Source organism: Megalobrama amblycephala, linkage group LG10 (assembly GCF_018812025.1).
Source record: "Megalobrama amblycephala isolate DHTTF-2021 linkage group LG10, ASM1881202v1, whole genome shotgun sequence".
NCBI lineage: Eukaryota > Metazoa > Chordata > Actinopteri > Cypriniformes > Xenocyprididae > Megalobrama > Megalobrama amblycephala.
Window position 1 is genome coordinate 105,001 of NC_063053.1, and position 24,354 is coordinate 129,354.

Below are 24,354 nucleotides of genomic sequence, written 5' to 3' on the forward strand. Positions count from 1 at the left end.
GTGTGTGTGTGTGTGTGTGTGTGTGTGTGTGTGTGTTTGGTGGGTCAGCTTTCTGTCAGAGTGCTGATGGAGGGTTGAACTGGAGAACTCAGCAGCGCTTGTAGACATTTCTAAATCTCAGAGGAGGTGACATCACGCATACGGGTGTGTGTGCGAGTGATTTACTGGAGGATAATGTACACAGTGTGTGTGTGTGTGTGTTATACTGGATAGAGACCAATCTGACAACATCTGGATTTTTCCCCTTAGTAGATAAACAGAAATGTTTGGGATTTAGATCACGACTGATCATGTGATCTGCTTCACGTCCAGCTCAAGAAGCTGTAAGATTTTTAGATGTTTTTGAATCAAGTCTGAATTTATTTGATCAAAAATACAGTAAAAAACAATATTATTGAGAAATATTTAAAGTATTAAATATTTAAAGACCTTCGTTCATCTTCAGAACACTTCAGATATTTTTGATGAAATCCGATGGCTCAGTGTGGCCTGCATAGCCAGCAATGACATTTCCTCTCTCAAGATCCATTAATGTACAGGGTTCGTACGGTCATGAAAAACCTAGAAAAGTCATGGAATTTTAAAATGGCTATTTCCAGGCCTGGAAAAGTTTTGGAAAAATTAATTAACCCACAAAGTTTTGGAAAAGTCATGGAAATTTGTTTCACAATCTCCGTATATTCGAATATAGTTGATAATATTAGTTAAATTACAATAGTTAACGTTCGCACTATCCGTCACGTGACGTTCTCTGCGCGGGGAAACGCAGTTTCAGCTAATAGTATTGTGAAGCAATGCCAGGGAAATGCAGATTTAAAAATGTATGGCTTCATGATGAAAAGTATGCAGCTGCGTGCTCGACTGCTTCCAACCCAATCGCTGGCTTTTTCACCCGTGCGACTGACGTGACACCCGCTCCCAGCTGCGGTGCTTCCCTCTCATCCACTGTAAAACAGGGGACCATTTTGAGTGCTTTATCCAGAAACGAAACCCTAACTGCAGAGGTAGGCTACTGTGCAGGAACAGTGTTGCTGGACACTTTTATTTATTTTTTAGTTTAACATTGTTGCTTCCCCTTGATTTATGTTAATTTTCTCCCATGGATTACGTTAATCCATTTCTAAGCGGTTCTCAGGGTTTTATGTAGCCTATGTTATGAAACTTTGTTGGGGCCGTTCACACAGAACGCGTTTTTCTATTCCAATGCGCTACTTTCCTATTGTTTTTCTATGTAAACACGCGCTTGACGGATGTGCATGCGTCTTTTGCAGCGCCTCTCACATGAGCGCCGCGTTTTTAAGACGCCATGTCAAGTTAAAAGAATTTCAACTTTAACACGCAGCGCAGCTCATCAATGTCAGTTCCAAAACAGTGGACCAATCAGAAGAACTTGGAGGCGGGGCAAGCGTTGCGAGTTGGCATGACAACTGTTTTATATAATGGCAACATGGAGGAGGCGCTCATTATTATCTTATTTTCTTTTTTTCCATGTCAAAACTTGTATCTGTAAATTCTGCAGTTTGCCTATTTCTATTATTTCCATTATTGCATCACGTCTCAAAGGCGCGTCTCGAGACTCTCGCGTTCTATGCTGCGCTTTTTTAAAAACCACTCCTGAGCGCCGCGTCTCACGTTTTTAGACGCAAAGACGCGTTCTGTGTGCAAGCGTTATTTAAATAAATATTTCATATTCTACTGTACACTACAAAGCTTGTCATTTATTTTAGTAAAAATATGCTGGGTGTAACATGGATTTTCTTCTTATTTAACATGTATACATAGACATTTCATGAAACATTAGGTCATGAAATTTTACTTAAAGTCATGGAAAAGTCATGGAATTTTATTGGTAAAAATGTGTAGGAACCCTGAATGTACTAAAAACATATTTAAATGAGGTCATGTGAGTACAGTGGTTCAATATTAATATTATAAAGCCACAAGAATATTTTTGGTGCACCAAAAAAACTAAATAACGACTTATATAGTGATGGTCGATTTCAAAACACTGCTTCAGGAAGATTCGGAGCGTTATGAATCAGTGTGTCGAATCAGTGATTCGGAGCACCAAAGTCACGTGATTTCAGCAGTTTGACACGCGATCCAAATCATGATTGGACACAAAAGATTCATAACGCCCCGAAGCTTCCTGAAGCAGTGTTTTGAAATCGGCCATCACTGTATCAGTCGTTATTTAGTTTTTTTGGCGCACCAAAAATATTCTCGTGGCTTTATAATATTAATATTGAACCACTGTACTCACATGAACTGATTTAAATATGTTTTTAGTACATTAATGGATCTTGAGAGAGGAAATGTCATTGCTCAGGCCTCACTGAGCCATAGGATTTCATCAAAAATATCTTAATTTGTGTTCTGAAGATGAACGAAGATCTTACGGGTGTGGAACGACATGAGGGAGAGTAATTAATGACATTATTTTCATTTTTGGGTGAACTAACCCTTTAATATTCAATTCTATATTTTATGTTTTCTATGTGAATATATAGTAAAGTGTAATTTATTCCTGTGATCAAAGCTGAATTTTCAGCATCATTACTCCAGTCTTCAGTGTCACATGATCCTTCAGAAATCATTCTAATATGATGATCTGATGCTCAAGAAACATTTATGATTATTATCAGTGTTGAAAACAGTTCAGATTTTTATGGAAACTGATACATTTTTGTTTTCAGGATTCTTTGATGAATAGAAAGTTCAAAAGAACAGAATTTATTTGAAAAATTTTTTTTGTAAAAGACGCTTTTGATCAGTTTTTGAACTTTTGAACAGGTGTGAGAAATGTAAAGTTAATGTTTACAGCGTGTGTGTGTGTGTGTGTGTCTGCAGGATATCGTACTGCACAGCTGATAAGATGCATGATAAAGTGTTCGCCTACATCGCTCAGAGTCAACGCAACGAAACGCTGGAGTGTCACGCGTACCTCTGCACCAAGAGGAAAGTGGTGAGTGTGTGTGTGTGTGTGTGTCAGAGACACTCCCTGCCTTTCCTTTCTATAAATAGAATTAAACGTTGAGACCACACTTCCTCTGACAGAGAAACAGATTCCTCTGCACTGTCTTTCTTCCCATGACAAGAAACGTGGCACTAAGCGTCTCTTCTCTGTGTCAGGCTCAGGCGGTGACGCTAACGGTGGCTCAGGCGTTCCGTGTGGCGTTTGAGTTTTGGCAGGCTGCTAAAGAAGGTACGAGACACTCCACCACTTCACTTTATCTTTCCCAGTCACACGTGTCCTGCTTAAAGCTGAAGTGTGTAATTTCCACATGTCTGTTTTCAGACGGGTTTCTCAAGCACTCGCTTCATCTGCTATTGGTCGTCCACCCCAAACTTACGATATTAGTTAATGTTGGGCTGATTGAGATTCATCTTTTTCCTTCTTTTGACTCTGAACTCATTAAAGAGGCTCATTTACCAAGTCTTGATTTTCCTGCTTGAATGTTGATTATTTTCCTCATATTCTCCATTGTTGCAGCTCCTCTCTTCCCAGTCTGTCAGTAACGCTCTGTTTAGTTCCTGTCTCTGTGAAGCCCCGCCTTCTGTGCTCTGATTGGTCGGCTGGAGCAGTGTGTTGTGATTGGTGTGGAAATGTCCCGCCCCTTACCATAACCGCCAGTTTCGACACACTACTAACTAACTCAACCAGGCCCCGCCCCTTTATTCTGCATATTAATTATTTAAATGAGGAATATTGTGAAGAAACTCAAGATGGAGTTCAGAAACACTGATGTAGAGAAGAACTCTTCATGCTCAAACAGCAACATTACACACTAAAGAAAGTCGGCGCATCTAAAAGAAAGCAAAAATTGTAAAATTGAAAAAAATGTTTATAGCTCTAGTAAAAGTTAGTAGGTTTAATTAATTTCCATGAATCCGTTGCAACTTCAATCAATTAAAAAATATGAAATATTTTTTTAGTGGAAAACTGTCTGGAAAACATGCATTTATTATTTTAAACTAGATTTTAACTGTTTACTTCTTGCATCATATATGTTCAATTTAATTTGCAACAACAACAACAAAAAACACCTTTTAAAGTTCATAAATATGGCTGAAAAATATGTGTGTAGTTATGACTTTAAAAGTGGCATTGGCTTGTAGACCAGTGAGTTTTTAAAGGGTTAGTTCACCCAATAATGTAATTTCTGTCATTAATTACTCTCCCTCATGTCGTTCCACACCCGTGAGACCTTCGTTCATCTTCAGAACACAAATTAAGATATTTTTGATGAAATCTGAGAGACTCGTCCATAGACAGCAATATAATCAACACTTTCAAGGTCCAGAAAGGAACTAAAGACATTGTTAAAACAGTCATGTGACTGCAGTGGTTCAACCTTAATGTTATGAAGAGACGAGAATACTTTTTGTGTGCAAAAACAAAACAAAAATAACCACTTTATTCAACAATCTCTTCTGTCATTATCTTACGCAGGTGACGCAGTAACACAGTGAAGCTTCCGTGATTACGTCCGAATGCCGGCTCAGTATTGGCTAAAGCTGATCACGTGATCAGCACGATGCACAAAAAGTATTCTCGTCTCTTCATAACATTAAGGTTGATCCACTGCAGTCACATGACTGTTTTAACAATGTCTTTAGTTCCTTTCTGGACCTTGAAAGTGTTGATTATATTGCTGTCTATGGACGAGTCTCTCAGATTTCATCAAAAATATCTTAATTTGTGTTCTGAAGATGAACGAAGGTCTCACGGGTGTGGAACGACATGAGGGAGAGTAATTAATGACAGAAATTACATTTTTGGGTGAACTAACCCTTTAAGGAACTGGTGTATTTTCTTTATTTCATGAGGGATGAAGGACGGGAGAGAGATTTTAGTGCAGGGAAAGTAGAGCAGCTCCTGTCCTACAGATCAGCAGAACATACATGTAATTTACTGCATGTTTGAACATGCCTGTGTGTGTGTGTGTGTGTGTGTGTGTGTGTGTGTCCTGAGGCCTGTAGGGATTCGCTCATCTCCGCTCCTGACGGTTCTCTGCAGGAACTCTCCTCGTCTCAGTGTGTTTTACACAATGAAGTGTGTGTCTGTGCTTTGAGCTGTGATTGTGATGCATCGCCTGCTGCGGTTCAGAGTGAATTGTGATGTTTACTGTAGTAACACACAGAGAAGTACCAGAAACACCTTTATGATTCTACAGGAACAGATCTGAGAGCATCGGCTCATGACTTCCTCTTCAGATCTTGACTGTGGACCGAATGTTCAGTTCCTCATGAAGCTGTTTGAGTCTGAGAGTGATTTCAGGATGTTTCATTTCCACTTCAGAGATCCACAACACAGTTTAAATCTTCAGATGTACATCAGGGCTGATTCTGCACAGATGACTTTCATTAATACATATTTAACTAACTTTTAAATATAAATATATATGAAAGCATATGAATCAAAGTTTCAAGATAAAAAAGGTGCTAGAGCGATCCTGGGTGGAGTAACTTCCTGTTGACGTTCGAAGTGTTGTCAAACAAAACTGAGGCTAGCTAGACCCTCCTCCTCCTCCTCCTCCTCCTCCCCTCCGTGCTTCCTGAAACAGTCATGAACGCGCATTTAAAATCATTCTTGTCGGTTATTGGCTGGAGCGTGTTTATTATGATTCGTGGTCCAGGCTGCACCAGTTTGTTTTTGTTGCCGTTTTCGGAGCTTGTGGCGCCTACAGAGACCGCGTTTTTTTACAGTGTGTTCAGGGGACAGGCAGCTAGCGGATAGTGAGGAGATGTTTGCTGTATGTGACAAAAAATGTTTTGGCCTAAAAACGCGTGACATCACTTAGAGCACCTTTAATTAAGGGGTCAAAGGGGTCATTTTAAACCTCATACGCCAAATTATTAGAAATGTGCTCTATTTATTCATGCTGGTATTGTTTATTTTGAAAACATACCAAAAATGTTTGATGCGATGTAACCATCAAGTAAAATTATTAAAATAGTGTCCTTACTCTTGAATAGTGGTGATATTCACATTTATATCTATACTTTATACTTTACTTGGTTATTTGTTTACTTATTTTGCTTATTCAGTGAATTTTGAATATTATTTCCTGGGGTATTTATTTTAATGCATTCATTTATGCATTTTTTATTACATTTATGGATTTATTTATTTTTTGCATTTATTTATTTTAGTTTTATTTTATTTTTTTGCATTGATGTATTTAGTTTTATTAATGTTTTGTTTTTATTTATTGCATTTATTTATTGTTTGCATTTATTTATTTTAGTTTTATTTATTTTTTTGCATTGATGCATTTAGTTTCATTGTTTTGTATTTATTTATTGCATTTATTTATTTTTTTGCATTTATTTTAGTTTTTTTTTGCATTGATGCATTTAGTTTCATTAATGTTTTGTATTTATTTATTGCATTTATTTACTTTTTTGCATTTATTTATTTTAGTTTAATTTTTTTTTTGCATTGATGCATTTAGTTTCATTGTTTTGTATTTATTTATTGCATTTATTTATTTTTTTGCATTTATTTTAGTTTTTTTTTGCATTGATGCATTTAGTTTCATTGTTTTGTATTTATTTATTGCATTTATTTATTTTTTTGCATTTATTTTAGTTTTTTTTTTTGCATTGATGCATTTAGTTTCATTAATGTTTTGTATTTATTTATTGCATTTATTTACTTTTTTGCATTTATTTATTTTAGTTTAATTTTTTTTGCATTGATGCATTTAGTTTCATTGTTTTGTATTTATTTATTGCATTTATTAATTTTTTTGCATTTATTTTAGTTTTTTTTTTTTGCATTGATGCACTTAGTGTCATTAATGTTTTGTATTTATTTATTTACACGTGTTGTGTCATAAATAGCTTAAATTATCAGATGATGAGCGAAAAGAGTCATTTATAATTTCACAGGTCAAATAAAGAACTGAATGTTTAATGTAAGTGTGTTTATCAATAAAACTAACTTCACATTTCTGCTTTCAAACCTTGTTTTCAGAGAAAGAGAAGCAGGTGAAGAGTGGATCAGATGGAGAGGCGGCCAGCAGCTCTCAGTCCGAGAGTTCAGCCAGTCTGGGCAGCACAAGAGGAGGAGGTGAACACACACACACACACACACACACACACACACATACACACACATACACACACACACACACACACACACACACACACAAGCCATTGAATGTGAAAATCAACAGGTCGTTTTGTCAGTCGTTTGTGTGGTGCTCTGTAGCTCCGCCCACAGTGAGATCTCATTGGTTAAAATGCCTCTCCACATGACTGAGTTAAATATCAGACGTGTTCTGGTCACAGTATTCTCAGGTTCAGTGTGGACAGACACTCCCTGATCACTGACACATGATGGTAATACCACAGTACTCTTTCCAGCGTTCTCCTTCAGCCAATCGCTGATGCCATTTAAGTTCTTCTTTGCTAATTAAGTTCATTCAGGGATTTTTGTCACAACATGCCCTCCTGATCTCCTCTGAGCCGTCCAGCAGGATTCGGATGATAATACCATGGTGTTCTTCCAAGATTCTTACAGTGAGAGCCCTGTTTGATCACCTGACACCATCACTGGACCATGATGCTCTCTGTTAGGGTGCCGAAGGTTTCAGGTTGCCGGTGACAGAACTAATCTTGGACGGCAGAGTCGAGTGAACGGACGAACTCTTGACGCTCGGTGATCCGTGAGACGGACGTGTGTGAGCCTGAATAAAGGACTGTGTGTTCCCAAATCCCATCAGATCCCATCAGAAACATGATTCTCTCAGCGGCTGATCTCTGCTCCTGGAATCTGAGACGGGACAGAGATGGACATGTTACAGGGTCATGTGATGTGCTTCTGTGAGGCGTGTCACAGCTCCACTCATTCTCTGCATGAACAGATGAGGAAATACTGTTCAGAGCTGCTGTGATTCACTGATTCACTTCATGAATCTCCCAACTTATGATTCATCAGCCGAACTGTCCTGAGAGAAACAGAGTGATTTACAGCTTCACTCAGAACTATCTGTCCGTCCGTCGTTCCATCCATTCTATTATTCTATCCATCCATGCATCCATCTTTCCATCCATCCATCCATCCATCCATCCATGCATCCATCTTTCCATCCATCCATCCATGCATCCATCTTTCCATCCATCCATCCATCCATGATCCATCCATCCATCCATCCATCCATGATCCATCCATCCATCCATCCATCCATGCATCCATCTTTCCATCCATCCATCCATGCATCCATCTTTCCATCCATCCATCCATCCATCCATGATCCATCCATCCATCCATCCATCCATCTTTCCATCCATCCATCCATCCATCCATCTTTCCATCCATCCATCCATCCATCCATCCATCCATCCCGCAGAGTAATGCTGAAAATTCATCTTATCATAATAGCAATAAATTCGATTTTTAAAAATATATTCAACTAGAAATCCAATGGGAATGATATTTCACAATATTACAGTTTTTACTGTATTTTTATCAAATGCAGTTTTATATTGCATTTATTTATGTTATATTTTTTTGCATTTATTTAATTTATTTTTTGCATTTATTTATTTTATATTTATTTTATATTTATTTTATTTTGATTTATTTATTGCATTTATTTATTTGTTAGTTTTTACTTATTTATTTATTTAGTCAATCATTTGTATTGTGTGTAGAGGTGGCCACTGGAGATCTACTGGACTTTGAGTGTGGAGTAAAAGATCATTCAGGAAAAGACGGCGCACACCCGATACAGAACCTCAGCACAGAGAACAACAACACTGTATGGGTAAGAACACACACACACACACACACACGCACACGCACACACATGCACACACACACACACACACACACGCACACGCACACACATGCACACACACACACACACACACACACACACAAATGCTCTTCTTAGGCATATATCGTACATGTTCCAGAATATCCAAAAGTCAAGGTACTTCACAAACTGATCTGAATAATTAAGTAGACTTAATTGAAATTAATTTTTAAGCTCTTTATCCATAATAGACCTTGTAGTGTATATGTCAAACAGCAGTATTGACAAGAGAAAACCACTCACTGCTCTTAATTAATTAATTAATTCTTTATTTTAATGATTAAGCGCCAACAATGTTTAATTCAGTCTACATGCCAATGTTTTAATTTGATATTTATAAATTAATTTATATTAATATTTGAGTTTTAAATAAAGGAGTGTGTTCAGCAGCACATTAGTTATGGCTGAAGTAACGAGAACTCTTCAATCTTTTGCAGGAACTCGAGGATGGTCTAGATGAGGCTTTCTCAAGGTTAGTAACATTATATCTGGAATAATCTCTCGATGTAACCGACACTTTTACAGCATATCGTGAGTTTTAATAAGTTCAGCACAGATGTGGAGTACAGGGCACGACTATTCCTGCCGCTCCATTATGTGACCACAGCGGTATTCGTGATGGACGCGTTCAGCTCTGAGGATAGTCTTTTTGGTTGATTTTACGTAATCCAGACTATTTTTACACTCCACTCACAGTTTCTGTGTTTCATAGAAAAGAAAAAGACATCTTGAGTCGACACGGAGGTGCAGAAACTGTTTCTCGACAGACTTTCACTGGTTGACGCCTCAATAAAGCTGTCAAAGTGCTATATGATCCAGAACGAGCAGCCTTTCTCAGCCGTGTTTATGTGTGCATCAAATCTGATAATTGCGGATGATAATCAGTCTAAGTCTCTAATGAAATCCAAAGTTTGAACATTTTTTGCTTAACCAATCTTTTTTTATGGAGGCTTGAACATGTGGCATAACACAGAACAATCTCTGCCCAGTTTGGGCTGGCCTTTCTCGGACATCTTCATTAAATATAACAAGATGAGATGATACACAGTCAAACACAGTCTACAAACATCTGAATCTTGCACATTTTTTAACTATAAAAATCGTTTTTATGGACCCTTGAACTTTGTATATGGCAGAATGAGCCATATTGCACCCTCTGCCCAGTTCAGGGTGGTCGTTCTCGGCCATGTTCAGGGTTGCGTTAAATCTGGCAATGGCGAATAGTACACAATCTAATCCTCTCACAAAATCCCAATTTTAAACCATTTTTACTGAACCAGCCTTTTTTTATGGACCCTTGAATTTGACATATGCTTTGATAATGCCACAGTAACTACACATTAAGATCAGACAGGAGGATGTATTTAAAAATTACAAACTTCAGCATAAATTTCAAAATATTAAGGAAAATTGGATCCCTTATAATATGAGCTCTTTTATTGGGATAACAGGCAAGTTCCTGCTTGCCTACACACACAAACCATACTTACTAAATGATTAGGTCATGTTTTGAATGACTATTATTTGCATACTATGGCATCGTAATGACACTAATTAACAGTCATTTTATTCTGCAAACCAAACAACAGCTGTTTAACGATTCGTAATGACGGTCATTATTCATCCAGACACTCGGAGTGCCGTTCCCGAGAGATTAGCCGACATGAGACGAGCTGTTTTACGGCAGCGGGGGTTCGGTCCATCTCCGCTCGCCGCTGATTATTTGTCGTGTGTAGTAATTAAAAGCGCTGGCTTTTAATCAAACGCAGTACTTCGTTAATCACCATTTAACCCTGTAAGTGTGCGGAGAGACGCTCTAGATCTCTGAAACGCAAGAACTTTTCCAATCAAGGACCGAGTAAATCTCTGATTAAAGACTGCTGAAGTGCTTTCCATCAAAACCAGAAGCTGTTTGAGCGTTTTGTGATGATTTATCATCCAAAACACAGAGGGCTGACATTTATTATTATAGTCATAATTGACCATTTCTGTACATGACTGAATGCTTGATGTAAAAATCTACTTAAACGGCTTCATCTGACCAATAGCAGATCTAAACGTCAGAATATAAATACATAAAAAACATTTTTTTCTCACCATTTCAATCGAATATACAGTATGTCATAATAGGGAAGATAAGACTTCCTTTCATGCTGACTTTAAAAAAGGTTGATTAAAGCATCAAAATGTGGAAGTTGTTTCACAGAGACGACAGCAGACGAGTCTGTTTTCTCACACTCATGTTGTTTGTTCCCCTCAGCCGCAGTCTGGACAGTTTTGAGTCCAACACAGGTAAAGCGTCACTGACCTGAGCTGTAGTCCTCATCCGTCACCGTCTCTCACATCATCCTCGACAGTGTAGTCCAGATCTCCCATCTGTTCGTCCTCGTGGCGCAGAACCCTGTCCGTTCCACGCACCTGATCACCTGACGACAGGGTTCTTCGCCACGAGCTGTAGAAACATCATCTTCATATTTTCCTGCTTCATCTTGTGATCAGATGTGTGATTCAGTCTGGGTAGACGCTGTGGTTCGCTCATTTACTATATATACACTTTACTGTACGAGTCATTCCACGAAACCGGTTCGATTTGGACTCACGCATTTTTTTTTTTTTTTTTTTTTTTTAAACAAAATGTTTTACTTTTCTGAACACCCCACAACATTAATGACATATTTAACTTCCAGAAAAACATATTTTCCCATCTCAGGCATCAAATCCCTATTATTATTGGTCATTATTTTAAGTTATGGACACTATGGGAGCTCTCTGAATATTATTATAAAATCTATTTGTGATAAAATCAACATTTGCATATTAATCAGAAGTTCCTCACACTAATTCAGTCATTGCAAATATAAAAAGTTACATAAAATCTCACACTTTTGCTACTAAAGCCTGAATTGGGCACTTTTTGTGACAGAAACCTCATCATTTTTGATCAAAGGCTTCAGAATTTGAACTGAAATCAGTTTTCTTATGATTGATCTGAACATTTCACACAGAGTTCAACTAACTTTAAATTACTTTTTCATAAACTTAACAATAATAATAATAATGTAGGTGTGATGGGGTTGAGATTTTTTGGCCACTGCTCTAAATCTAGCGAATAAATGGAGATCACATGACATGCATGATATTAAAAAATCATGAATAATGTTGAAATAACAAAGATAATTTTCACAAGTAATAGTTTTCTATTTTTAATTGATGTAACAGGGTTGAGTCTTGACCAACACAATTTCACAACATAATTTAGTTATAATTATTAAAGAAGGTGGTAACTTCTATGATGTCACTTCCTATTAATGATGTCACACAAGTATCAGTTGATTACGGTTTGTGTGACGGGGTTGAGGGGTTACTGAGGTACGGGACTAAATCATGTGATTTTAATGAATAATCATGAAAACATTACCAGCAAAAAAGCACAGATGGATATTTATGGGAATGGCAAAATTTTTCCTCATTTTATTATTCATATCCCAAGAACACTTTCATAGAAGGCCTCGAGGGACGTGACAAAATAGGTGGTGTCAGCTGAAAAAAACTAAATAATTTCTAACATGAAAATGAATGTATGTCATGTTTTTAAACATTATTAAAGGAGACATTTCAGTTAATACAGAAAGCTTTTAAAGCTATACTTTGGTGACCCAATAGATAAAACACACTGAAGAAGGTCAGAGGGATTCGTGGAATGACCGAAAACAGCTGTTCTAAACTGTAATAATATTTCATTGTTTTTACTGTATTTTTGATCAAAGAGACTTCTTTATTTGAAAACATTGAAAGTCACTCATGCGGCGTCTGCCTGCGCTGAAGAGCGTTGGGTGTGTGTGGCTGTAGTGAGATGCTCCTGTTGGTCCTCAGAGGTTCATCCACAGAGATCTGTCTGTATTCACAGCAGTAAAGAGCAAAAGACTGCCGGCTGGGTTAGGAATATTTTGTGTAGGGATGGGAATCATGTTTGCGATTTATGTTTCCATCAGCGATTCCTGATGAAAGATGATGTTTTAAAAGAATAATAATGGTTTTCTACTTGAAGCACGCTGTAAAAAAGAATTGCTGGTTTAACTTAAAGAAGTAAGTTACCAATGAAGACGATCAACAGAAACTCAAAATATGATGTTATCTGAACCACATTCATTATTTAAGTTGATTTGACAAAAGAAGAAATGTTATGATAACAAATCATGAAAATAGTTTTTACAGTGTTCTTTCGAAACACTTGCCCTGTCCAAATACCCTCACTTGCGGTCTTGGGCACTCGAGAGCTCGTGCACGTGACAGGAAGTAAGTGCGCAAGACATGTCTTAAAAACGCCCAAGTGCCCTTAATGCACACTAAACCCACACTACCTTGAATACCACTTCAGAGCGGTATCCCATCATGCATTATGTTCGGGAACTCACGTGCCCAGAAATTGCGAGACGTTGAGGAAAACATCCGACTGAAAGTTAATTAATTATTTGTTAAATATAATTGTTGCACATTTTATTGATGCAAAGATGAGTTATTTTGTGCAACATTTGCAACTGATTTTTATCACTTAAAGAAGCGCCACAATTTTAAAATGGTGTCTTCTGTTATATACTGAACAGACATTTAAAAGTGTATTTTAAAATGCAAAGTATTGAAAATAATAATAAAAGACTATGAGTGTGTCCCATCATCGGTAATCAAAAGTTCTGCACACGCTTGCAGTCTTCACTTGAACATTTGAGACAAATACAGGAGATACGTAGACAAGTGGTCAAGACCGCGAGTGTGGATATTCGGACAGGGCAAGTGTTGTGAACGTGTGAATCTTTAACTACACAGACTGATTCAAACTGAGGACTGATTTGATTCTTTTTGACTGATTCATTACATCACATCACTCTGTGTGAACAACACATTAGAACGACAGTTTGTCTATTTATTATATTCGTTTATTTCACAGTGCTAATTATTTTATTTAATCATAATTAAAAATGACAACAAGAACTGGTTCACGATTCCCAACCCTACATATGAAGCATTTATGATGCTCACACCATATTATTTTAGTATTATTTACGTACTTTTATAATATTTATTCATTTTTGAATTAGTTTTTATTTTTATATTTTTGATTTTGTTTCTAGTTTAAGTTTTAGTGATTTTGTAGTGTTTTGTCATTTCTATACTATAATATTTATTTAGCTTTAATTTATTTTGAGATTTATGTTTAGTAATTTTACTACTTCAATTTAAACTTATTTTAATTGTTAGTTACCAAAGCAACATTTCTAATTTTTGTAATTTATTTATTTTTAAATTTAGTTCACCCAAAAATGTAATTTCTGTCATTAATTACTCTCCCTCATGTCGTTCCACACCCGTAAGACCTTCGTTCATCTTCAGAACACAAATTAAGATATTTTTGATGAAATCTAAAAGCTTTCTGTCCCTCCATACACAACTACCGCTACAGACATCATTAAAGTAATCAATCAATCAATTAATTTTATAAAACGACGCGAGTGCTTGGTATCCACAAAAAACACAATTTACCACTTTATTTACAAAATAAATATCTAAAATGCGTTCACGCTTCATCTGCTCTCGCGCGTCAACACGCATGTGTCCGTTATAGTGATAACAGCCGATTAATCAGCGGTTCGGAGCACCAAAGTCACGTGATTTCAGCAGTTTGACACGCGCTCCGAATCATGATTCGACACAAAAGATTCATAACGCTCCGAAGCTTCCTGAAGCAGTGTTTTGAAATCGTCCATCACTAAATAAGTCGTTATTTTGTTTTTTTTGCACACCAAAAATATTCTCGTGGCTTTATTGAACCACTGAACTCACATGAACTGATTTAAATATGTTTTTAGTACATTAATGGATCTTGAGAGAGGAAATGTCATTGCTCAGGCCTCAATGAGCCATCGGATTTCATCAAAAATATCTTAATTTGTGTTCTGAAGATGAATGAAGGTCTTACGGGTGTGGAACGACATGAGGGCGAGTAATTAATGACATTATTTTCATTTTTGGGTGAACTAACCCTTTAAATCCAGATCAGGGAGAGATGTCCGTGTTGATCTGATGTCTGATTCTGTCTCTTTCTCTCTCAGACTCGCTGAGTCTCGCTCGAACCCCCAGGTGCTGGACATTGGGGTAAACCCTCAGGACTACAACCCTGAAGAGTGCTTGTCGCCTAGCAACTGGGACAGAGCCGACGCCGAGGACGCGTTCGGGTTCTGAGCGGATGAATCGAGCTCGCGGCGCCCTCTGCTGGCCGTCGCTGGTACTGCGTCACAAAACTGAATTCCACAAAAGCACAGACCAAAGCAATACAGTATAAACCCCTTTATTTTTATTTTTTTGCTTTCCCCCCATTTTATTTCAAGTACAATTATATTTTCTGTTACTTTTCTTAATTTTTTTATGTATGTGTATAAATATAAAATGTATGTATATGACAATAACTATCATATTTGGTCATTTATTATTATTATTATTATTTTTACTGGATTTGATTGCTGAGGCTAGCTTTGCATACTAAAGAGTTAAATGTCATGTTTGAGGATTGTGTGGGATTTGCTTTTTTAGGGTTTGTACATGTGAGTCATACGAAAACGAGATTAATGAAAGAAAGTTACAGTATACGTAATAAACAAAAAAAGAGAAGGCAGGGTATTTATATGAGACAATCTTATTTTTTTCTATTAAAATGTATTTTTGCACTCCTGCATCTGTTTCTAAAGCTCATGATTTAATTTCTGCTCATCATATGCCATGGTTATCTCATCCATTACAGTGTAAAGACTGTAATTTCACGATACTATAAGGATTTTGATGAAAATCATGGAATTATCATCATGGTACTGTAAAAAAAGAAAAGCAATGGATCTCCATGTTCATGGAAACACCAGTTTTGTAACATTACACATATTCCTCCGTACAGCAATACATTATATTCTCATCAACTTCAACACTTGTGTTGAAATATAAACATAAATAAGCAAAAAACTGCTATATATCACTGTGGATTTGATTGAAAGAAAATACAAGCGGTTGTTTTGTGGTTTGATCAGACTTCATAAGGGAAGTTTATAACACTCAGTGTTAGTTTCTGTTTGCATTAATCATTTCATGTTCAATTAAAACTGTGATGAAACTGCTGTGTGTTGATGACTGTTTTGACGCAATAACGCCCTCTAGTGGTGAGACTAATGCAGTGCTGTCATGATGTGTAATTAGAGTCCAAATAATAGTTTTTAATTAAATAATGGTTTTAGTTCTGTGAATATTAAAGTTTAACAGTAGCTCAAATGGGGTGTTTTCAGATTGTATTCGATAAAGCACCAATCACGTCAACTAATGTAATATATAGTATATATATTTTTAAATAATAGTCGTATCTGCACATGGGATGGAAGCATTTTAAAAAAAAAGAAGACAAAAAAACACCTTTATTTTTTTTTATCCATCAATCGCACACTTACCAACGTCTGCCTTTCAGCCAATCGGACAACCGACCATAATTTTACGTAATTAATATTCATGAGTTCCACGTTTTCACCAGTAGGATTCTTAAAATCAGTTTATGGTATTTTTTATATATTAAGCGGTTAATTGTGTTCGCTTACGTATATTTATATACTGTTTTGAATAATGTGAAGCAAGTTTAGTTTTTTAAACAGAAATCACATGTTCTGGTTTCCAACCAATCACGAGACGAGGTTATAACTACCAGGTGCAGCCGCGCTTTGAGAGTTGATGATGGAAGAAACTCCGCGCCGGATTAATTAGTGCTTTAAAACTGAAGATCCTCGACAGGTAAAATATCAAAGTTAATAATTCACTTTCAAGCGTTATTCGACGGGTTTAACGCGCTCACAGCTCGCGCGCGTCACACATGCACGCGCTGCTGATTTAATGGTGTTCAGAAAGATAATCAGTTGTTTTTGAGTCAATAACTTCGATCATTTGATGCGTTTCTTTGTTTGCATAAGAAGGCAATATTAAATATGCATCAAAATTATCTTTGTTTTTGTGGACGAGTTTAAATTATACATGCAATCAAAATGGACATTTGTCTAATTTACTGGTAATTAACAGTAACGTTAGGTTACTTCTAAAATGTGTTTCAATACCGATTACAAAATACATGCTTTAAAAAGTAACTTGTAACGTATTTCATTAGATTACCCAAGTTTTGTTACTTAATCTAAATACTTTAGAATACTTTGGAATACTAATAAGTAACAAATATTATATATATATAAAATTGGGAGTTTTTCTCTACAAATTCTGACTTTTTTCCTCAGAATTGCGATATAAAGTTGCAATTGTGAGTTATAAACTCTAAATTTTTGAGAAAAAAATGTCAGAATTGTGAGATATAAACTCACAATTGTGATAAAGTCAGAATTGCAAGTTTATATCACACAATTCTGACATTATTAAACACAATTGAGTTTAAATCTCTGAATTGCAAGGGAAAAAAGTCGATATAATATATTATATAATATTTATATAGATTGCAATATAAAGTTGCAACTGTGAGAGATAAAAATGTCCGAATTGCAAGAAAAGTCAGAATTGAGAAATGTGTAATTTTCCAGAAAAAAGTCAGAATTGAGATATAAACTGTGAGAAAGTCAGAATTGCAGAATTGTGATTTTTTTTTTTTATTTTATTTTTTTTATTATTATTATTATTATTATTATTTTACATTTACAAGAGACTCTCAAAGAATTTTATCATAAAACATGAAAACAGTCGTGGATTGTCCAGTAATGACAGACTGATCAAAATCAGATTTGCAAGAAAAGTCAGAATTGTGAGAAATAAACTCGCTATTGTGAGGGGAAAAAATTTAAGAATTGCGAGAAAAGTCATAATTGAGATATAAACGCATAATTTTTCAGAAAAAAAATTCAGAGTTGCAAGAAAAGTCAGAATTGTGCGATATAAACTGTGAGGAAGTCAGAATTTCAAGTTTATTTCACACAATTCTGACATTATAAAACACAATTGAGTTTAAATCTCTGAATTGTGAGATATAAAAATGTCTGAATTGCAAGAAAAGTCAGAATTGAGAAATGTGTAATTTTCTAGAAAACAAAATTGAGATATAAACTCGCAATTGTGAGAAAGTCAAAATTGTAAGTTTATATCGCACAATTCTGACATTATAAAAAAAAAGTCAGAATTGTGAGATGAAAAAGTTTGTGGGATGAAAAGTGATTTTATTTTTATCTTTTTTTTACAATTACAAGAGACTCGCAAACAATTTATCGTAAAGCATGAAAACAGTCATAGATAGTAATGACAGACTGATCAGAATTGCGAGAAAAGTCAGAATTGAGAGATAAACTCGTAATTTTCCTGAAAAAAAAAAAATCGGATTTGTGAGAAAAGTCAGAATTGTGCGATATAAACTGTGAGGAAGTCAGAATTTCAAGTTTATTTCACACAATTCTGACATTATAAAACACAATTGAGTTTAAATCTCCGAATTGTGAGATGTAAAAATGTCTGAATTGTGAGGAAAAAAAATGTCTGAATTGCAAGAAAAGTCAGAATTGAGAAATGTGTAATTTTCTAGAAAACAAAATTGAGATATAAACTCGCAATTGTGAGAAAGTCAAAATTGTAAGTTTATATCGCACAATTCTGACATTATTAAAAAAAAGTCAGAATTGTGAGATGAAAAAGTTGATTTAATTTTTTTTTTTTTTTTTTTTACAATTACAAGAGACTCGCTAACAATTTATCGTAAAACATGAAAAAAGTCGTGGATCGTCCAGTAATGATCAGAATTGTGAGAAAAGTCAGAATTAAGATATAAACTCGCTATTGTGAGAGTCAGAATTGCAAGTTTATATTGAACAATTCTAACATTATAAAAAAAGTCAGAATTGTAAGATGAGAAAGTCGTGATTTGTTTATATATATAATGTTTAATGTTTAAATGACATGTTTAAATGTTTTAATGACATTAATGTTTAAATGACATTAAATTTAAAGTAATCACTTTAGTAATCTAAAATACCTTCCAGATGTAATTTGATCACCAGCCATTTAAAATGTGACTCACTTTGTGTTTGAACTCTTTCTCAGGTTCATGCCCTGTGCTTCCATAAAACTGAGCAGACACAACTTCTTCCTCTTTCAATTATAATAATAATATAACCATGTTTAATTCAGATTCCTCGTTCCACCTGAAGCCTCTGTCCGTGTACTCTCACATGGTGTGCAGCAGGCATGAGAAAAGCCCTCTGTATAATATCAAAGTTCATATCACCAATAATGAGTCGAGAGGACAGAAGAGGCGGCTGGACTCGTGTGTGGACGAGATCTGCGAGACCCCCCGGAAAAAACCCTGCATCACCAGATCATGTTCGCAGGACCTTGGATATTACTCCTCGGACTTCCCGTCCGGAGTTCAGGGATCCACACCTCTGCAGCCATTACTAATATCAAAAGACGTCACACCGCCTCGGTCAAAGGTCAATCAATCGCTGACCCCGGCCGTGTCCACCCCTCTGTACAAAAGTACACCGCTCCGGATGGATCGAGACCGGGAGAGTCTTCCCTCCCCGATCCCGGTTCTGAAATGGGACAGAGAGGTTTCGTCTGCGGAGATAAAGTGTGGGTCCCTGAACGTCGACGCTTGTGTTCCTTCAGTCGGCTCTCCGGGAGCTGGGAAGGGTGAGGTCAGGGGCGTCTCGCACAATCTCATCCCAATACACGAATCAAAGTCTCAGAGCGCCCCCCCGGAACCAGCTGTCCCGTTGGAAGAGGAAGGAGTTGTGTCGGTCAGTCAGCAGGCAGAACCTGAAGTGACCGACAGACACGGAGAGAGCACCGGCGAGAGTTTCGAGAGCACGCTGCCTCTTCAGGTCCAGGTTTGAGTCCATCCTCTGTTGTCACTGTTGTTGTTCATACTGTCGTTTCAGACCGTTTGCTTTTAAACCATCAGACATTTTCTAAAAAAAATAAACAATTATATACTTTTTAACCACAAATGCTCGTCTTGCACTGCTCTGAGATGCTCCACGCGTGACGTAATCATGTTGGAAAGGTCACGCGTGACGTAATCATGTTGGAAAGGTCACGCGTGACGTAATCATGTTGGAAAGGTCACGCGTGACGTAGGCCGAAGTACCGTTCCAGTGTTTACAAAGCAAACGTCAACGACTAAGTCAAACGGCCTTTACAAAAAAAGTAAAACAACGATGTCAGATGATTTTGAAGTTGGGGGAGAAAATGAGATGGAGTTTTTCTACCGTGACCTTTCCAACATGATTATGTCATGCGTGGTGCATCGACAAGCATTTGTGAAGCGACGAAAAGTAGCGCACAAAAAGTTTTAAGGATGAAAATGCCCATCGCTACTAGTCACTGTGAACTCCCGGTGTTGGTAAAAGAGATGTCACTCGTCAGTAATGTGTGCTCCTGTGTCATTGTTAATCTGCTTTTTTAGGTGAAATCTAAAGTGGTGTTTCCAGACAACACGAAGACGGTCTGCAAACCGGCGGTGTCGTGTAGTGAAGAGGAGTGGGAGAGGAACAAGAGGACGTACGTGGACTCGGTGACGAGACACATGAAGGAGCAGAGCGGAGCAGCAAACGGTATCCGCTTCACCAAACACGATATCTGTGTGTAGAAATAACAGAGCAAAACATGGACACTGAATAGTGTTTTAGCAGTTCTGTTTCAGAGGCGGCGAGTTATTTGAATGGGTTTAAAGATCTAATTCGTTTATACGTAGCTTAACTTGAGCTTTTTACATCTGGTGATTTCAAAATTCACAATAAATCCACGTCCTTTTGAAGAATCCAGCCGCTGAATTGGGTTTATAACAGTTTTCAGACAGATTTCTGAAGCCCTCCCACTGTCTGCCATTGGTTGGTGAAACGGATAGCCCCGCCCATGTTGAAGTGTCGGCCTGACAAACGGATCATGTTTTGATGGTCACAGTGTTTGATGGAGTGATTTGAAGCACCGTTGATCAGTGTTGACGTCTGTGTCGGCAGGTGTGATCACTGAGCTCCATTCTCTGATGAACTCCGTCGCCAATCAGAAAACTGGAAGGAACGACCCACACTGGCAACACCCTTCAGATCTCACGCGCAGGTAAATGTCACAAAACCGTCAGGAACGTGTTTCACCCCAAAATCAACAGAAGACAGAAAATGCAGCCTGGATGCCCAAACCTGCAAAATTAAAAATCAGTAAATATGGAAAATAAAGGAATAAATGACTTTTTTTTTAATTGTTTAGAACTAAATTTTTTCTGTACTTGTTATACAGAACATAATTGTGTATATATTTTATTTATACATTTATGCATTTATTTTTAAACTCATTGACAATGGTTTGGATTGATATTTTTCAAGACAGTTAAAGGGTTAGTTCACCCAAAAATTAAATTTCTGTCATTAATTACTCTCCCTCATGTCGTTCCACACCCGTGAGACCTTCGTTCATCTTCAGAACACAAATTAAGATATTTTTGATGAAATCCAAGAGAACTTGTCCATAGACAGCAATATAATCAACACATTCAAGGTCCAGAAAGAAACTAAAGACATTGTTAAAACAGTCATGTGACTGCAGTGGTTTAACCTTAATGTGATGAAGAGACGAGAATACTTTTTGTGCACAAAAACAAAACAAAAATAACTACTTTATTCAACAGTCTCTTCTGTGTCATTCTCTTACGTCGTTTGTGTCCAGTGCTTCCAGGTTCATCGTCAGAACGTCGACTCATTATTGGCCGGCTCCTGCGTCAGCATCACACGCATGCGTCGTGCTGATCACGTGATCAGATTCGGCCAATACTGAGCCGGCGTTCGGACGTAAACACGGAGTGTTCTTACTGCGTCACCTGCGTAAGATAATGACAGAAGAGAAGAGATTGATGAATAAAGTGGTTATTTTTGTTTTGTTTTTGCACACAAAAAGTATTCTCGTCTCTTCATAACATTAAGGTTGAACCACTGCAGTCACATGACTGTTTTAACAATGTCTTTAGTTCCTTTCTGGACCTTGAAAGTGTTGATTATATTGCTGTCTATGGACAAGTTCTCTTGGATTTCATCAAAAATATCTTAATTTGTGTTCTGAAGATGAACGAAGGTGTGGAACGACATGAGGGAGAGTAATTAATGACAGAAACTTCATTTTTTGGGTGAAACTAACGCTTTAATGTGACTTGGTTTGAATATAAAGTATCACATGTTTAGCCTCTTGATTCATTCTTTGTAACCAGATTTATGATGATCATTTCTTGTGTAGTCTGACTCACTTACAAACATGTTCTTGCCCAGAAGTGCACACTTAGACAGGAAGTGCCCAGCCTCAGTTTGTCTATTAACAGAGCTCCTCCACTAGAGGGAGACTTCAGACACCACATGATCCCGTCAGAGGCTGGTCTGTTTGAACAGAAGTCACATGACTTTAGTCAGAGCCAGATCTCACTGTGGCAGGAGTGTAAATGCGGCTGTGATTGTGTGTTCAGTGGATTGTTCTCAGCTGATGACGACGACTCTGTGTGTTTGTAGGAATTTCCGTCAGTCGCGTCTCAAAGGTCCATCAGCGTCCCTCGACGAGTGGCAGAAACGAAACCTTCCTGCCTACCGGCGCTTTGTTAACGTGCCGGACATTTTCCACAGAAGCCCAGTGCTGTGATTTATTTATTTGTTTGATTTTATTGTTATATATTTGTTGTGGTTTCATATCTTTGCTCTTTGTCATTGTTATGAAGGTGAGGATCATTGGTTCGTTGCTCACTGAAGTCTGATCTGCTTTTGTGTGTGTGTTTGTGGTTCACAGTGTGTGGTGTGTGTGTTTGTACTGGTGTTGGCCTGAATATCCTTTATATATATATTGGTGTGTGTGTGTGAATTTGCATGATCTGTGCTCTCGGTTGAGTTTAGTCCTCTACAATCAGCGCTTATTCACCTTGTCATTTACAGCTAATATTTTAGTTTCAATATCTAATTTACTTCAGCTGAATATTTGATTGGTTTCCTTTTTTCCCTTGTACAGTACCTTCAGTTATATGGTTGTACATAATTCATTGTTTTGTCGAGCTTTTTTGTAACCAATCCATTTTTTAGCATTAAATGCATATAAAGGACACAGAGATGAAAGATTTTATATTTTGTAAGCAGGAAAATGTCCTTCCTTAGAGAAACAATGATGTTCGACAGAGTTGTGATCTTTCGATTGTTTTTGTTCATTTGTTACATTTGCTTGCTTAAAACGGTTTTATAACCTTTATACATTTAAATTAAAAAAAAATAATACTGTATTTGTCTGTCTCTGATCATCCTGTTTCTTTCTCATATTGCTGCCCATTACAGACATGAAACTCGATCACATTCAACATTGTACATCACGCTGAAAGCACTACGGTTCAGAATCCTTTGACACGACGACCTGGTGTCCATTTTAAACATCTGGTAAAAGTGCAATTAATACTTTGAGTTACAAAAACACTGTAACTTTAAACGACTGACACAAATCTGTCACCACTGGTGACTATAAATATCTAAATGCTTCTGACAGTCATTTGAGCGTTTAAATTTAATGTGATTTATGGTAAAGTTTTTCATAACCAGCAATGACCTCTGGTTTGATATCAAACATTTACTGAATGTTCATTTTTAAAAATTCAAGTAGTCATGCACACTATTAAAGGCACAGGAAGTTATACAAATGAGTTATATTGCTCATTTTTTATAGTGTTCTTTGTTGTGTTTGTTGGTTTGTATTTAGTTTCATAAATAAAAATAACGGTATTCTAAAACAAGAAAAAATGGAAATATATTTCAATTGTTCCCATTTGTTTTCAGTCTCCCTTTATAAACGATGAAAATCTAGATGCCATTAATACAGCATTCATTGGTAAAAAGGCGTGTTTTTTTCCATTGACGGCTGTTCAAACGCAGCCATGCTTTCTATTAAAATACATATTTTTATAAATCATTTACATTACACAACTACTGCTAGACATGATACATTATAGTAGTTTTGTCTAGAGACTGTTGTGAAACAAAATCCAAATAGCTTCTGATATGGAAAACACCAACAATCATTCCAAACACCCAATTTACACACTGAAAAATTTAGAAATTCTTTTAAAATGTTTTTAAAAATTTCACACAAAACGTTGTTCACACACAAGTGATGGAATTATTTGCTCATTAAAGGCAGATTTCCACGTCTCCAACATCTGCTATTGTTGTGCTTTCTACTCTGTGAAAAAATCACTTCTCAAAGATCTTTGATTCCAGAAGTTTTATCACTTTATTGTACAACAAAAGAGACAGCTGCCCGCTCTCTGTTTTTGCACACATATTTATACCATGTGATATGAGCTGAGTCATGTGATCATCATATTTACCTCATTCTTATAGCCTTAAATAGAATTTTCCATACATGTAAACACATTCTTAAAGCTTCACATTTCTCATGTACACAGCAAACTAGCAAGCAAGTATATGTCACAGTCTTCTGTTCTTATATTTGT

The 24,354-nt window shown here is 36.7% G+C and overlaps 2 protein-coding genes across 5 annotated transcripts in view; both read left to right on the plus strand.

Annotated features, from left to right (window-relative positions):
* The window catches only part of ldlrap1b (low density lipoprotein receptor adaptor protein 1b), a 40,479-nt gene extending 24,498 nt beyond the window's left edge, over nucleotides 1-15,981 (plus strand). The window contains exons 4-10 of one of the 2 annotated variants that reach the window (XM_048203830.1): nucleotides 2,851-2,965; nucleotides 3,133-3,205; nucleotides 6,983-7,078; nucleotides 8,665-8,777; nucleotides 9,266-9,300; nucleotides 11,089-11,120; nucleotides 14,936-15,981. In XM_048203830.1, the coding sequence (XP_048059787.1) occupies nucleotides 2,851-2,965; nucleotides 3,133-3,205; nucleotides 6,983-7,078; nucleotides 8,665-8,777; nucleotides 9,266-9,300; nucleotides 11,089-11,120; nucleotides 14,936-14,982 (511 nt within the window). In that variant the 3' untranslated portion in view covers nucleotides 14,983-15,981. The remainder of the gene's footprint in view (nucleotides 1-2,850; nucleotides 2,966-3,132; nucleotides 3,206-6,982; nucleotides 7,079-8,664; nucleotides 8,778-9,265; nucleotides 9,301-11,088; nucleotides 11,121-14,935) is intronic. The other variant, XM_048203829.1, reaches the window with a different exon arrangement.
* A 519-nt stretch (nucleotides 15,982-16,500) lies between these two features.
* On the plus strand, nucleotides 16,501-24,174 carry LOC125276402. Of its 3 annotated transcripts, XR_007186658.1 has the most exons (6): nucleotides 16,501-16,643; nucleotides 18,933-19,720; nucleotides 20,299-20,446; nucleotides 20,852-20,951; nucleotides 22,382-22,584; nucleotides 23,186-24,174. XR_007186658.1 is itself a non-coding variant. In XM_048203826.1 (5 exons), the coding sequence occupies exons 2-5, from the start codon at nucleotides 19,007-19,009 to the stop codon at nucleotides 22,506-22,508; spliced, it is 1,089 nt and encodes a 362-aa protein (XP_048059783.1). In that variant the 5' UTR covers nucleotides 16,501-16,643; nucleotides 18,933-19,006; the 3' UTR covers nucleotides 22,509-23,133. The 3 variants fall into 3 exon arrangements, 2 of the variants coding, with proteins under 2 accessions (XP_048059783.1, XP_048059785.1); XM_048203826.1 differs by lacking the exon at nucleotides 23,186-24,174 and having other exon boundaries at nucleotides 22,382-23,133; XM_048203828.1 differs by lacking the exon at nucleotides 23,186-24,174 and having other exon boundaries at nucleotides 18,933-19,714; nucleotides 22,382-23,133.
* Nucleotides 24,175-24,354: the final 180 nt, after the last annotated feature.